At 39.5% G+C, this 17,117-nt stretch overlaps 1 protein-coding gene across 1 annotated transcript in view; it reads right to left on the bottom strand.

Annotated features, from left to right (window-relative positions):
- Positions 1-17,117, bottom strand: part of CDH8 (cadherin 8) — a 211,417-nt gene that overhangs the window by 115,075 nt on the left and 79,225 nt on the right. Inside the window, 1 exon segment of the mRNA XM_030581829.1 lies at positions 6,585-6,704. Within this exon segment, the coding sequence (XP_030437689.1) occupies positions 6,585-6,704 (120 nt within the window).

The following is a 17,117-nucleotide window of genomic DNA, read 5'->3' as shown; positions in this document are numbered from 1 at the left end:
CCCTCCCTCTTAACAACACCTGTCCAATATTTGTGTAATGATTTCATATCCTCCCTTAATCACATTTTAATCAGTTTATACAAATTAAGTTCAGTCAATCTCTCATCACATCATATTCTTTCATCACTCTCACCTTAGTTGGCCAGCTATGAACTTTCTCCAGTTTTTCCAATAGCCTTTTTATAATGAAGAGCCTTATATCTGCTTGCAGTACTCCTAGGGTATTTTTCCTAAGGCTATATAGAATGCAGCATTTATTAATAAACTAGGTGATTTCCCAGCTAGACAGAGGAAATCAATTGTGCCAGAAATGTTTGGAATGTATTTTATCCTGTTTATGGTATTTTGTTTGTACTCTATTCCAAGCACAGTTGTGAAATGAGAGTGAGCAAATAAAGACTGAAGATCAGATAATCAGAGTTAAACTACAAGACTTCAGAATTCCTGTTTGCAGGTGCAATTTCTAACATCAGATTGATTTACTCATGTATGTTCCAGCTTGAGAGCCACCAGGTATCTCAACTTGAGCAATATGGCCCCGGGAGAGAGGTCTGACCAAGCCCCAAACCATTTAGGCCTTTGTAACTTAAAACCAGACACTTTGAATTCCACCTAGAAACTCACAGTGAGAAGCACATCAAACAGTGATTAGTTTCATTCAAATCAGTAGCCAGTGGCTTCAATTCAGACTTTGCTTTTCTCACCAGAAATTAATGGGACCAGTCAATGGCTAAGGTACTTCTCAACACAAGTAAGAGTGGCGGGATATAACTTTTATTTTGTAGACTTCCAACATGAGTTAGTCATGGAGGTCATGTGTCTGATATGAAATCTGTCAACTCTCACTTGGACTTGTTTCCTATAGATGTCCAAAACATGGAAACTCTTCAGTCACTAACAATCAAGGCTGAATTCAAGTCAATGACCTAGGTGTGAAAGTCTCCATATTCCTCTGACAAGTGAACTCAGCTCTCTAGATCTCCTGGTTTGCATGTTTTTATCTCACCTTTATTGAATCAACTCTACTCATGACACCCAGACAATGTCTACAGTACCGGCTCTACAGCAGCACAGATATGGTGCTGTAGCTGTGCTGATTGTAGCACCTTAGCACAGACATTTCCTACATCGATAGAAGGGACTTTTCCATCACTGTAGTTAGTCCATCTCTCCAAGTGTTGGTAAAAATTCTTCCATTGACCTAGCCATGTCTAACCCGGGGATTAGGTCGTCTTGACTGCAGCACTCAGCACATAAAATTTTTCATGGCTCTGAGCCACATACCTAGGTTGATTTAATTTTTCAGAGTAGACAGGGCCCCAGTGAGCAGTTCCAAGACAGCCTCTTTTAAAATGTAAAACATTTACTGCTTTATAAACAATCAGGGTTTCCATTTGAATAATATACTGTGCCTTCTCGTATAATAAAGCAATATGTTAAACTGCAGCCTTCGTGAAACTTGATTTCAAAGACAGTGTAGAAGTTACAGAATTTTAGTAAGTTCATATGAAATGTAAATAAGTCAGACAGTTGAAAATGTATTTTCTCTGACACCTCTATATTGTAGAACACCGTGTCACTTCAGATAATGTTCCATTATGATAATCATACTGTAAAACTGACTGTTGTGATTTAATATCCTAGGAAAAGCTGAAAAATGAGAACTATTCTGGAGCTTCTTCTTGGGGAAAAATTGCAGCAGGAATGTAAGTGTGTGAGTTATTGGAGAATAAATGCAATTTGCATATCTTTATAAATAATATCAGAATTCTGTCTTAACACCAAACATTGGAAAAATTAAGCCATAGCTCCATATCTGTCTGACATGCTATAGTTATGATTTATGGAGGCTACAGCTATTTAGTCCAGTGAATATTACAGCGCTAATTTGGTGTCATCACGTGGTGTCACACAAAATCTTTATTTTTAAAAAATATTTATTTATTTTTCCTCTCTAGCTTATGAATTAACAGCCCCTTTAAAACTCATCTGTAGAAGAAACCATGCAGGTGTAAAGGAGGAGAGAATTATATCCAGAAAGTATTCTCCTCAAACTGTGACAATGACATTTAATGGAAAAATAATTACTGGATTACTTTTTGGGATGTGCACTATAACCTACATAGCAGAGTTTGAAAATCATAACTTGAGAAATACTACATGTATATGCATTTCATAAAAGATAATGGGCAATGACTGTTTTAAGCATGGGTCCTCTACCAATACTTGTGACTGTACATGCAGCTACACAGAAGTGTGCCAGACAAACTGAAAACCAGTGTCAGAGTCTTAACTAAGGATCTGACTCAACAAGCCCATTTATGGCAGCTAGGCAGGTACATAGAGGAAGCAAGACAGCCCTAAGGCTCCTCAAAGAATATCCCCAGGCACAGCAGGCCTCTACAGTGTACACCAGGCAAAGAACCAAGTCTCTCTGTGCTTAACCATCTCTGCTGCAGTGCCTGGTGTAGGAGGGTATTCCAGGGCTGGGCTGAGCCAGAGGAAGAAGGAAGCAGGAGATGATGTTGCTAGGAAAGGTCCTATCAGTTCTATGCATTTCTAATAACTATAGAGGTCATTGTAACAGGCATAAATCTAGCCAGGGCCAGAAACTGAACCTGAATAGAGGAGGCACAAGCCACCTTCATTCTACCACTGCACTAGGTGCTGTCATCACCACAGGGATGAATCTGGACTAAACTTTTCAAAAGACAGTCATCTCAGAACATAGTGGGCCAGCTCCAAAGTATTGTACTGCAACATCGGAGGGACAGAAAATATAAATATGGATTTTTAAGTAGTTCACACTTTTATATGCATCCATTCATCCAGGAATGCTTTTATCTGTGGCATAGAATTGTAGAAATAATATGTCTGCACAAATATCTATATTATATGTGGAAAGCTCTTGCACTTCATATGGATGCGTGAAAATGGAACCACGGAGGGAAAAAAAAGAAATCAGCTATGCTATTTTAAATTGCCTCCTTCTGAAGGTTTTCCTTCATTTTTACATCTGATTCTGACAAGATCCTAGTCTAACTACTCTAAGTTGTTATATTAGTGCCTATCACCATAGCATCTGAACACTCTTAGGAGTTAAACTACCACAAATACCACAAATATTCCCCCGCTTAAGGTATTAGGAGTATATTAGGTATTAGCCTATTCAGCAAGGGAAAAAATAGTAGTTGTGAGGCACTCACATTGCTAAGATTAGACACATATAAAAAGAGCCCAGTATGTCTACTTTAATTCTGCTTGCTCCTCTGAAGACCGAGACATTTTGTCTTTGTTAATATGCATCCTCCCCCCCACTCCACTTTACTATTCAAATTGTAAAGTTGCTGAACCCCAGAAATGCACAGAGAATATTGTCATTTGCATCACTGCCCCAAGAAGGTGAAATTTACAATGCCACAAACGGCTAGGAAAGTGTAACTATATTTGATCTATTACTATTGGCTTTCCAAGACTGAATGTAACAACCCATAAAAGTGTCCCTGGTATATATGAGGCATTATCATTTCTATTACTCCCAGATGCCCAGATTATCAGGAAAACTTGCTGCATATTTCCTTATCAGTTTCTGAAAACAATGCAACTCTTTGGAAGCACCTTGACTGTAAACGTATAGTCTACCTCAATAATCCTTTTAATCCAGTAACAGTGCAAGGCTGCAGTTTTTACAAGGCTACTACTCACTTGTGATGTGCCAGATAAATTTTCTGCCAATGAGTATTTGTTTAGTCATTTTACATTCTAGACCACAGGGTTATGCAGATGTCATTTCTATGATCTAATATTCAGCATGGCTCACGGTTCCTCTAGATCTACCCCCAATAACTCCCCAAGATGACACTGCAGTTTGTTTTAAAATTTAAGATTATCTGATCTGCTATGCACTGGTGCACAGGAGTAGAAAGGAACCCTCTCACTCCTCTGTGCTGACAGCTCATATTATACATAGCAACATGAGTCACAGAGCAGCATCCATGGGGTCACAGAGCAGCAGCCCCCTTCCCACACAGATGAGGAGGATGTGGGCAGGGGAAAACATAGAGTTTTGGCTCCTCCCCCACAACACCTGAGCCAGATCAGATGACCTGGTGATGAAGGGGATATAATCTGTGCCAAACTTAAATCTGGGGCAGATTATTCCTCCCACAGAGTAAGGAGGAATCCTGGACCCAGACTGTGGATCACAGTATGGACCCTGGGACTACTTCTGTGGCAGCACAGTTATGTGCTACCACTTACTCAGGATCTATCACAATTGAACCCTATATGAGCTATGCATTTTAGAGAACTGATTTATCACCTTTTTATGCTCACTGAACTGCAGCTGATAGCACTGTTGATGAGTGGAAATGAGGTGGGAAAATGTAACACCAGGAGAAAAATCATGATTTATATGTTCACAAAATATCCTAAGAGTTTTTACTGGCTTTCATGAAAATAAATATCTGCTTTCCTGGGAGATAAATTGTGATTTCTTGTATTAAACAGTTTTCCCAGAAAAAAAAAAAAGCCAATATTGGTAACCAAAAAAACCAAACCAAAACAAATCAAAACAAAAAAAAAACCTAGGGCAAATTCACAAAATTTTAGGTTTGGGATTTTTGCCATGAAGTCATTTGAATGAAATAAATGAAAAAGCTTCATCTTGGATAAACAGAACATTTTTCAGTCTTCTGTGAAAGCTGCTAGTTTTGCACAGCTCTAGAGAACAGCGACAGGAATTATAAACATGTGCATTAGAAGCTGCTCCTTGGAGAATCCAAGGAATTGGTGATCAGAAAGCCCTATTAAGTCTTCGAATGAATCCTTTGACTAAAGCTATATTGTTCTGTACAGTTTATTTTCTGGTGCTTTACCAGGTCTTGTTTCAAATATTGTCAGCAATGGGAATGCTACTACTTCACTTTGGTAATAATTTCACAGTATAAAAGATCTCACTGTGAGGTATGGGTCCCCCCCCCGATATTCAAACCAAGTTTTCCTTTATTTCATTTTATTCTATTAGCCTATGGATATTACCTCCTGGACCACTTTAAACTATTTTTTAAACTATTTTTCTTCCTAAAAGATTCTGGTGTCTGAAGCACAGAACATATTGAATACTACATTTGTTGCACTACCAATATAGCTAACTAGTCACTACTATATATAATATTTTGTAATATCTTATGTTTGAAAGGTATTATAGAAACCAAATAATATGTTCTAAGGCCCCAAAAAGGACTCTGCATGGCTAGGCCTCTGCCTACATATATGCTGAGGCACGATATAGGGCCTAAGTGGTACTTCAACTAGGACGAGAAAGTTCTTCAGTGGGAAGAAGGGACTGCCCTATGCCATTCAATGGAGGTATTTCTCTCTGGCAACAGGAAATCACTATAATTTCATTGTGCTGCATTCAGAAGAGATTTTCATAGATCTGAGATTCACGTAAGGCATGCAATGTATTAATAAATCACACTGCAAAAGGACATTTCCACAGCCATGGTTGCTTTTTATTTTTCTTCAGACCACATGAAAACACTTTCTCAGAGTGATCTCTGTCATATTATCTGCATAACACACTATTATAGACTCACAGATGCCTCTGTTAATTTTATTATGACCAATGAACAATAGTTTTCCTTGTGCAACTCAGCTGAAGCCAAGAGGACTTTATTGGTGTGCCAAGCAAGTTAAAAATTGGGCTCATTTTAAGTGATTTAGGAGCATCATCTAATAATTTCTCCTGACCAGATCTTTTTGGTGTTGATGAAAGATTTAATCTGCATAAGCATGAGATGGCTGCTTTACTTATGAATGGCAAAGTTATTTCTGGTAACTTTATTTATACTTTTCTTCTTCTGAGGCCAGCACAACTGACTTATGGTAACTAACATGAAAAATATGAAAATTAACACTGGGAAAAAGATAACAGAACAAATCTGTCTCAAACATTTCTAAATAGCTTTTTTGTTTTAAATATGGCATAAGGAGAATAAACAATGTGGGGCTGGCTTTATTAGCACTTCTTTGAAATGACCTACATTAATCAGACACTTACTAATGGCTTTGCAAATGGTGAGAAATAAAGCCATCTCAAATTCATGCAAATAAAACATATTCTCTCTCCCCAGCTCCATCCAATCAAGGAATACAAATATTTCTTAATGAAAGCACACAGTATATTCATTAAAATGCCCAAGCCAAGCCCTACAGTCTTTAGCCAGAAATTCTAAAGGTTTTTATTAAAAAAATATAATATATTCATTACAATCCCCAGGCCAAATCATACAGTCTCTAACCAGTTGTTAGTCATACAATAATGGGAGTTTTGCTTCAGTAACTTCTACAGTATTGGCCTTGGCAGTATTGTCAGCAACACTAATAGAGGGTCTTTTTCTTTTTTTTTACTTCATCAGATCACGATCGGTAACGAATCAGATACTCATGGATTACAGCCTGACTAATGCTGACAGACACCTACTTACTCATCACGTTTAAGTGAAGTGTGTGAACTATTCAGAAAATGCTTTTTCTTATGTATATTGTTATCTGGAAAGTCCTAATTCAGGGTCACCTACCTGTATGTGGTTCAATTGAGAAGTAAGGCTGTCCTTCCAAAATGCTGTAAACCAGCTTTGCGCTGTTTCCATAAACTGGATCATCTGCATCTGTGGCCGTTACTTTAGTGACAAAGGTACCTAGTTTAAAAGAATATTTAATTAACATTTCAGTTCTTGCCAGAGATTTCTATGTTTCTTTATGAAAAAAAATCAATTTCTTTAAATCTGTACAGAAATTCATGAGGTGGGAGATGTTAATAAAATGAAAACATAATCAGTTATGACTTAAAACATTATTTAGAGAGCACAGACAAAACATTATGCTTTGAGAAGAAATATGCCACCAGTCTAATGTTCTAGATAAAGAAAAAGCTTTTTAGTAGCTGTATTATTTAAGGTTCCTTTATAGAATGCATTTTAAAGTTACCTGTTAGATCTATGCAGACTTCAAGCATTTGCAAAGGGGATCATATCAAAGGGATATGAAATACAAGGTTAATAATACAATATAATATGTTGCACTTAAGTTTTGAAAAAAGCACATTTGAAAGAACCTGGCCAACTTACAGTGGCTGCATAGAAAAGTAATAATATAAAGGATTTTTCTCTTTTTTTCTTTGGCTTCCAGCTACAATAATGGTTTGATGTGGCCAGAGTCAAGGCATTATCTCTCATCTCTGAAATGACTCCCCATCACTGAGGGGATCCACTGCCCAGCTGCCATTGTACCTTCACTGGTCTATCCAGAAAAGAAAATAAACAAAGACATGACAAGAAATTGTTCATTCTCCTTTTCAGACCACACTCTGGCTTCTGATTGTGTAGAAAGCCACATCAAATCAAACTCAAATGTGCTTCATGGTTTTGTTGCAGTGACTTCTTTTGAATGACTTTAAAAAAATAACGATGACATTAATTAAACTAATTCATATGCAAAAAAGACAATATCTAGAGAGGAAGAGAAAGAGAGGGTGAGACAGAGTTTGAGGGCTGAATTATGCTTCTTGTGAGCTGAGATATGCTTGGCAAGGGAAAGAATAACAGCATCCACCAAGATATGCTCCCTCTCTGGGTCTGCTGGCATTGCTAGAAATGATGGCTCACTCCTGCTCCTTGTCCCTTTGTCTTGCTGAATCCAGATTATGCCTGACTCCTGTATGGGAACACTAAGTGCAGGGTCTCCCTTTGCTCTTTCCATCCCCTTTGCTCTCCTTTACTGCCCCATATGTGGAGATTCGTTGTGGCCAAGTTTTGTGCAACTCTGTTTATGACATTTTATGCAAATTACATAGGGGGCTTACATACATTTGCATGTTTGTAACTTACATATATCTATCCTCTTTAGTGTCTGCACCTTATCTCAGGCAGTGGCAGAGTGGCAGAGTGGCAGGGACAGAAGATGGAGCTGCAAAAAATATTGGCAGCTGGAGCTAGGGTATGGTGCAACTAGGAGCGGGTGCTGGGTGTTTGATGGCTATCTGGCAGGCTAGCTTAATGGGGGTATCTGCAAGGGAAAGTGGTCCCTGGGTATAGGGACAAGTTCAGGGGAAACTGATGATTCTCTAGGAAATAGCTGAGTGCCAGGTTGCCTGGGGTAGCTGGAGGTGCTGCATAGGTGGGTCCCAGGGAATATGGGAGTGTTGTGATGCCTGGAGTTGCTGGGGATGGATGAGCATTGAGGGGAGGAGGGGGTAGGATGAGGGTGACCCTGATGCAGCTTACTGGAAGTGAGGGAGCCTATTGCCTGCCTTGCATCTCTTGCCTTGTGCCTGTGCTGAATCCCCCACAACCTCTTACTATTGCTCAATTAAACAAGGTGTGCACCATTAGGAGAAACAGAGTGGCTGCTTGCTCAGCAGGGTCCCCTGGGGCCCTGGCACAGGGCACTCCCCTCCAGCACCCACAATCCCACTGTAGGTTGGATCAACACACACACACCCCTTCCTGGGGTCTGATTTATGATGTCATTCTACAAAGTGTCACTCATTTTTTTTGCCCCAGATCACCCCGTACTGGGTCTATATGAGAATCCTGGCCAGCTCTTGTCTCAGTGCAGGAGACCTTCCCCAGTTCCCATCCTGTTGTGCTTCAGATGGCCACTTCCTCAGGACAAGAGTTTGCAGCTCTCCTCCTGGAGCTAGGTTTAGGGTCTTATATCACTTCTCCTTCACTAGACCATTTTCTCCAATCAGTTCTCAAAGCGTTCGGCAGGTCAGCTTTCTCTGGCTAGCGTATGTCCTGTGCTCTTCTCCCAGCTCTTTCCCAACTGGATGGGTGAGAGAAGTAGCTTGCTCCACCCTCTTTGCAATGCTCCTGGTCCCAGGCCCTCAAAGACATAGTCACAAAATTTCCCACCACTACCCTGAGAAGGCAGACTACCTTGTCACAGACCCCATCTAGCAGGATAGCACCACCACAGGTAAATGCCTGCAACTTCCCAGAGCTCAGCTGGTTGCAGGAATCCAGCTGGGCTGTGGCAATGCATGACGTGGCAGAGAAATGTGGGAGTGTAAAAATGTACAGAATGTATTACACGACACTTGGCAGCCATGAGAGGGAGAACTTTATCTGATCTATGTTATACAGGAAGTCAGATAACCACAATGGTCCCTTCTGGCCTTGGAATCTTGGAATCTATGAGCAATTATTCCTCACTGAAATGATATTTCAATGAAGGAAACAACAGCATTTTCCCGAACCCTTTTGCTTCAAACAAAAGCAACCAATAAACCAATCACATTTGTACCCGGTGTTCCATATGTTAATTATTTACTGAATTTGGCAATCGCTATCCCCATGTGGTTAAACTCCTGTAGCATAACACACACATACAGCATGGAAGAAGAATGGGTGACAATGGCATGGGGAAAGGCGGACACACCCCTGGCATGTGGTGGAGGAAGAAATGGGAAGCACACATGATAAAGAAGTGGGGAAAGGCAGGGAGAAGGGGCATGAAAGGGCCCACAGAACCCCTAGCATGGGAAGAGAGTCATGGCCTCTGTCTGGTGGGGGAGGGAAGAATGGAGAAGATAGGTGCAGAGTGATCCCTTGGGTACAGCAAATCAGGGCAACCACTCTGGGCCCCACGCTTTGGGGGCCTCATAGGCCAGTGTGATTAGCCAGCATAGTCGGTCCCAGAAGTGATGGATACATCACATCCTCCCTGGGCCCCACACCCACCTAGGGACGGCCCTGCATGGGTGAAAGGGGTAATGGGAGGTACCCAAAGCCCCTAGCATGGGAGGGATTGCAAGAGAGTTGCAGGTTGTCCCTGAAATAGCCCCTGGGTGACAACTGAGAGAGTGAGAGAGAGAGATCAATGCACACCCCAGTTGGATTCAGGCTAAAATAGCAGAAGAGATATTTTCAGTTTCTAGGGGAGTGGCAGAAGCTGCAAAATGTAACCTGCTTGCTAGGTCTGTAGGGATGTGGTCAGACTCTTAGAAGATGTGGCTAGGGCAGGGATAAGACATAGCTCATTCAGAGAGCAGTTGGAACTTTCACAGGTCCTTCTTACCTCGTGGTTGTTCCTTTTCACTTTTATGATATTATCATTAGAAACAAAGGAACAAAACTGTGGACTTTTCTGAGAGTTTGTTTTGCCCAAGTTTCTTCTTCTGATGTGGAAAGAAGATCTGAAAGATTTATTTATTTGTTTAAAATAGATTTTCTATTGCTCATTTAGGAATATTTGGCACGTCAAGTCTGGTTTTTTTTTTTCCTTTTTCAGCTGAGGATCCTTTTTCAGGGATCTTAGAAATATTTGTTCTGAGCTCTCACACCTTAATTGGAGATGCACATGTTAAATCTTTTACAACGGTAGCCTTTGCCCCAAGTGATCATTAGGTAGTGGAGTTAAGTATGCCATAACAAAAACAATCCATCCAGTTGCAAAATTGCTTCCCTACTCTGTTGATCAGCCTCCAGCCTCCTTTCTTTTGTGATATCATAATTTTACCTCTTCTCCAGTCACCAGATAGACCTATATTTCTTAAATAAAAAAATAAATAAATAAAACCAAGCCATTTTCTCATAGCCCTTATGTATACATCATAAAACAATAAAAAAGGTCATTTGCCTATTTGATTTTCTTTGCAGGTGACTTTTAAAGTCAATATCTTTTTACCTAATAAAACTAATACATCATTGGCAGGATTGGAAAGGCAGAATATTTTCCAAAATCACAGGATCTATTCTCTACTCCATACCTCATATTTCCTAAGCCACATCTCAAGGGTTACCACTTCCTTTTAGTTCCAAGATGACCTCTGTTCAATAGAAATGTGGTGGCCCATCCCCAACATTTTTATTGTTGAAAATGATTTACATGAAGAGTTATATACACTAATAGAGTGAATTGCACAGCGGTTTGTGTCCCTCATTTTGGATCATTGTCTCACATTGTATTCTACATCTGGGCTTTGGCAGTTGTGAGGTATGCCAAACCCATACATATAGCTCAGATTGACACTAATGGGAGATACATGTGCTTACCAAAGCAAATCTTGTCCCATCCACGGTTGTGGAGGACTCCCTTCCTCTGAACTGGGACAGGCAGATGTTAGGATCCTAGCAGAACTGGCAAGCCACCAACTCTACCTTCTCCCATGCCCCATATGTTATGGAGCCCAACTCCGTGTGGTTTCCTTCCATGCAAACGTGAAGGCAGGACTATAAAAATCATCCCTCCCCCCAATCTCTCCCCAGATGGGGAAGTGCTACAAGCACACGAGGTTACTACTGTTCTGAGCTGTAGAATCCACAGACCTCTCCCCACTCAGTAGAATTCTCCAGGTCTCAGACTAGAAACTTAGGTAAAGAACTTTGCAATAGGATTTGTTCCTCAATTGACAGTCAGTTATATGGTAAATGTACCTAAATATTGCTATACAAGTACAATGGATGCATTTGTGTGTTTTTTTTCCATTAAAAAACCCTACCATCACATTGAGAAAATGGCAAGGTTGCATGGCTAAGCACTCCGTGTTTGTCATTTGAAAATTAGTGTCCCAGAATCTACCCAGAAAACAAAAGACCAGGATTTTCCGTTAGTGTTTCATTTTGCCTGCATTTGGCACATTTGTTCCTTTGTCAATGCTACAACAAACTCATTTAGCTAGAGACTATAAATTTGACATGGTGCCATTTTCACAAGAAAGCCACGGTTATAGTCCAACTTGCTGTTGTCCTAATTATAATAATATAGCAGCTTTATATAATCTAGTCCAACAACATAATCACTGTTTCTCCTTTTTGTGTTCATACCTAATACTGCCGTATGTAATATAAAAACATTTTTAGATAGATGTGTGGGCAAATATTAGCATGTTAATTTTAAAACTTTCTGCCTGTTTCCTGAGACACATTTCTGCAATGCTAATGACACTGTGATTAAATGTGGACTGCAAAGAGGTTTGACAGATTTTAATTAATGAACACTTCTAATGTGATTTAACTGTTAACCATGGCTGATTGTTTCGCTCTGTTAGTGTCAGGTTTCATAGGTTCCTGTTGCCACATGCTAACAACCAGAGACACAGTTAATAATAAAAATATTTTTATATAGCTAGGTAAGGAGGCTTCTGTTTGCTGACAAACTAAGATTAAAAGCCTCCATAAAAATAAGATGTGTGCGCTCGGGTAGTGTTGTTCTGTTGTTTTGGCTATGCTTTTTATGCGCTAGTCAAGGTGCAGATTCTACACATTAGTCAGAAAGAAAAATGCACACACTGCCACAGGGAGTAAGAAAGCAAAGGTTTTGGTGTGGCAGTGAAATGTGTGTATTGGAAAAAAATAAAACTTGTATGTCCTGGAGGACTGAACAAATAGTCAGCATCTTAAATTTACATGAATCCATATTCAATGAAGCAACCATTTTGTTGAAAGATTGTAATGGCTAGGGAAATAAAGAAATGTGACCATATTGTAGTCTAGTGGGACTGTGCTTTCTTGATATCTCTGGGACTTTAAAAAAAAAACCCAAAACAAAACATCCTCTGTAGTTTTTCCTCTCTCCAAACTGGGGCAGGCTGAAATCTCCAGCTGGAATTTTAGTCTGGCTGATGATGGCTGTGTAGTCAAGGATGGTCAAAACAACATGCTGTTTGTATTCACTAGGTCAGATAAGAGGTCATTCCCAAATAAACCCTTTGCCTGATTGTCCTTCTTTTCTATAATCTCACAGGTAGCATGACAGCTGTTGTCATGGTAACTATTTTTTTATTGAATAATGCCACAATAATCTCATAAAAACCTCTATAACTTCTTGACATGTAAATTATTGCTGCCTTGAAGCTGAAGGAACTTACTTTTCTTTTTTTCTCCTTGAAATTTTTAATGTGTCACCATGAATGCAGTATGTTTAATTCATATATGTACACTTTCTTATTTTTACTATACTGAATTCACGCTAAATGGAATTGTGTGTCCAACAATGTACAGCAAAGGACTAGAAATCAGGACTCCTGTGTTCCATTCATAGTTCTACTCATATCCTGAGTGCTTATATGCACAACACCTCTCTGCATCTCAGTTTCCCTGTCTGTAAAATGGGTAAAAAATATTTGCAGTGTAAAGAAACTCAGTTAATTATTGTTTAATTTATTTGTATGTTCTCAGACAAAAGGAATGTTAAATGCAACATAATGTTAGTATTAAGGAAATATCCTAAACTGAGAAAAGCCAGATGGATGAAACATACAGAAGTGCACACAGATCCCCTGCCATGAGGGAAAATGGAAGGCCCTGGTATGAGGGAAGGGAAAGATGGGGGCAGACACAGCCTCTGTCACAGGGAAAATAGAGGACTCTGAAATGAGGGGAAGAGGGAATGGAGGCACACAGAATCTTTATTGGGGAATAGTGGGGAACACTGGGATAGGGGAAATGGATACCCTAAACCCCTGACATGGGGTGAAGGTAAAAATAGGCACATACAGAGTCCTTGACATTGGAGTGAAGGGGGGACCTGGAATGGAGGGAGGGGTGAAAACAGGGGCTCACAGAACATCAGTAGGGTCAGATTGAGAAACCTGGTATCAAAGGAAGGGGAAAATTGGGGACAAAAAGAATCCCTGACGGGGAGAGACTGGGGGAGTTTCTGAAATAGAAGGGGTGGGAAGGTAGCTAACAGGGAGCATGTGGGGTGGAGCCCCTGGTGTGTGCAATAACTTCGCCTACAGAAGCTATGAAGTGGGTGACCACTTAGTTATTTATTATTTGTGTTTCCAGAGAGCCTAGAGGCCCCAGTCATTGACCAGGACCCAAGACTGCTAGGCACAGTACAAATAGAACAAGAAGATGGTCCCTGCCCCAAGTAGCTTACATTCGAAATACAAGAAGACAGACAACAGATGGACACAGACAGTACAGAGGAACACAAGGAAACAAGGAAACAGTATTCATCAGGATAATAGGCTGTGGTCCCAGCACACCAGTGGCCTAACCATTTTTTTTCCTTTTTTTGTAAGCAAAGAATTGTAAAGAATGATTTGAAGAATGAGGGAGTTTTGTGGGTATTTACAGGAAACTCCATCAAGCATGAGGGACAGCCTGGGAGAAAACACCAAGATAGTCGTTAGAAAAATTTTAAAAGTGAAGGATGCATTGGCTCAATTGAAAGTGGGGGTCGCCATCTCCAAAGCAAGTAAGAGATGAGAGGGCCTAGGAAAGAGAATACAAGCAGCTGTTATTTATACTAATACTGTGTGTAGAATCTTGTACCAAGCTACCCCTAGAGAGGGGGAATCAAAAGAGAGTTTGTTTATTCCTCTTTATCACCAAGAGATAATTCAGATACAGATGATGGCCTTATAAATACCTTGCTCGAGAGATGAAGAGGACACATTATTCAGTTGTGTATAAAAGGGTAAAACTAGGACTGATGGGATGTAATTAAGAAAATGTAGGATAACATGCCAGAGGAAGGGAGTGATCTACCTCACAACATGATCTAACAGTATGTGGAATAAGTATCTCAAGGGAAATAGCAGAAGCCTCTTCACTTGAAGCAGCAAAGAATCCTGTGGCACCTTATAGATTAACAGACGTTTTGGAGCATGAGCTTTCGTGGGTGAATACCCACTTCTTCAGATGCATGTGGTGGAAATTTTCAGGGGCAGGTATATATATGCTAGCAAGCAAGCTAGAGATAACGAGGTCAGTTCAATCAGGGAGGATGAGGCCCTGTTCTAGCAGTTGAGGTGTGAAAACCAAGAGAGGAGAAGAGGGAGCGAAAACCACACCTCAACTGCTAGAACAGGGCCTCATCCTACCTGATTGAACTGACCTCGTTATCTCTAGCTTGCTTGCTAGCATATATATACCTGCCCCAGGAAATTTCCACCACATGCATCTGAAGAAGTGGGTATTCACCCATGAAAGCTCATGCTCCAAGACGTCTGTTAGTCTATAAGGTGCCACAGGATTCTCTGCTGCTTTTACAGATCCAGACTAACACGGCTACCCCTCTGATACTCTTCACTTGAAACATTTCACTCTACTGCATGAAGCATTATATAGTGTATTGTATGGAAAACCCCTAAATTGACAGGAGGATGAAGTAATGAGCATGAGGTTTTTTGCAGCTGTAATTGGTGGCACTATTATGATTTTTATATTTGTTTGATGAGAATAAGGTAGAGAATATGAAACATATCAGTTTCAGAATATCTGCTTCTTCCATAATATATTGTGTATGTATGGGCATGCAGCGCTGCCCAGAGGATTCAAGAGGCCTGGGGCAAAGCAATTTCGAGGGCCTCTTCCATAAAAAAGTTGCAATATTATAAAATACTATATTCTTGTGAGGGCCCACTTGCCCCCCCTACTCCCCGGGTGGCCCTGTGGGCAACTGTATGTGTATTTATATACATATGCAGATATATATTGTATATCTACCCACACTATACATATGGTGGAAGAGCAGACATTCTGAAACCAGTATGTTTCATATTAATTCATTTTTAAATTAAAATTGAAATATACAGGTGACAAAGGTGTAAAATGTTAACAGTGCATAATTAACCATTTGGACAACTTATCAGGGTGACTGACAGTTCTTAAAATCAAGATTGGATTTTTTTCCCCTAGAAGATATGGTCTAGGAATTATTTGGGGGAAGTTCTATGGCCTGTGTTAGATTTGATCACAATTGGTCATTATGGCCTTGAAATTTATAAAAGCTATTAAACTATTGCACTTGGGTTTTGATAGTATATGTGAAATTTCATATTATTATTAACATTATTTACCATCTGTACTGCAGAACCACCTAAAAGCCTGTGATATCAGAATTCCCTTGTACTAAGTGCTTTACAAACCTACAGAAAATGACAGACCCTGTCCCAAACAATTTACAAGCTAAAAAACAAAACAAAACAAAACTTTTATTGCTAACATTTTTTTAAAATGGTCTTATCATGGAAATTCAGGAGAGTCATAAGAGCAGCTGCATGGACATCACCATAAGTGATTCTGATAAACCTTAGCTTCATGGTTTCTTTAAAGTAAATTAAAGGAATACAAATGTTGGGCCAAATTCTTTTCAAATTCCATTAGCAGAGTTTTGTTGCTTAGATGTCTTGATCTCAAAGTAGTTATGCCAGGTTTATACCAGTATAGCAGAGCAGAATTTGGATTTCTGTTCCCAAAGGTTAAATGCAATTTATTTTAATATACTTGAAGTATACATAGTTTAGAAAGCTAATGACAGTGGAAGAAATGTTAATAGAATGAAAAAAAAACCCTGAATGAGTCAAAAACTTTCTTTGAACAATTAAATACCCTGGAAAATACACTGCAACAAAGCATTGTTTTCAGAATGCTTATCTGTCATTCTAATGAGCCTTTATAACGTGAAGCAAATAGAAAATACAATATTGTCTGGAAAAGTGTAACTAAGAATCCAGAAGGTGCTTGCTATGCATAGAAGAAAACTGTCTTCTGCACAGAACATAGACAATAGAGCAAGCTGGCAGCCTTCAGCATTTTACAACTGTATAATGAGGAGCATTGAAAGCATGGTTGTGAAATCTAATAATCTGCATATTTTACCATTTCATGTGCACAAACTAATTGTTTTAGAATTGTGATGCTTCCTTCCTACAGTGGTGATCTTAAGAAAAGTAAAATGTTTCATACTGAGATAGATAAAGCTCTCTCTCTAGAAATTGTCCTCGTTGATGTTACTTACTGCATGGGATTGACTCATGTGAAAGTAATAAGAAGGGACATCATCTTTTTAGTTTTAAGGTTGGCAGTTCTCTCTGACTACAACTTATAAGATGATGCCATTAAAAAGCCTGCATGTGCTGTTTTATAAATTCCCCAGAGTGACCATTTGTTAGCATTAGAATACAGTTTGTAGAATCATAGGCAGCAGAATTGGGGTTCACCATGTTTTATGCTTCTATTAAAAATAACTCTGTTTTCTTTCAGACATTACTTTAATTTCCCTTTTAGATATTGCTGTTATTATAGAACATTAATAGTATTTTTGAGAGAGGAAGAAAATTCTTGCTCTATTGTCCAGGACTTTCTAAAAGATGG

Source organism: Gopherus evgoodei, chromosome 12 (assembly GCF_007399415.2).
Source record: "Gopherus evgoodei ecotype Sinaloan lineage chromosome 12, rGopEvg1_v1.p, whole genome shotgun sequence".
NCBI lineage: Eukaryota > Metazoa > Chordata > Testudines > Testudinidae > Gopherus > Gopherus evgoodei.
Note: the sequence above shows the minus strand (reverse complement) of the source record. Positions and strands in the feature narration are given on the sequence as shown.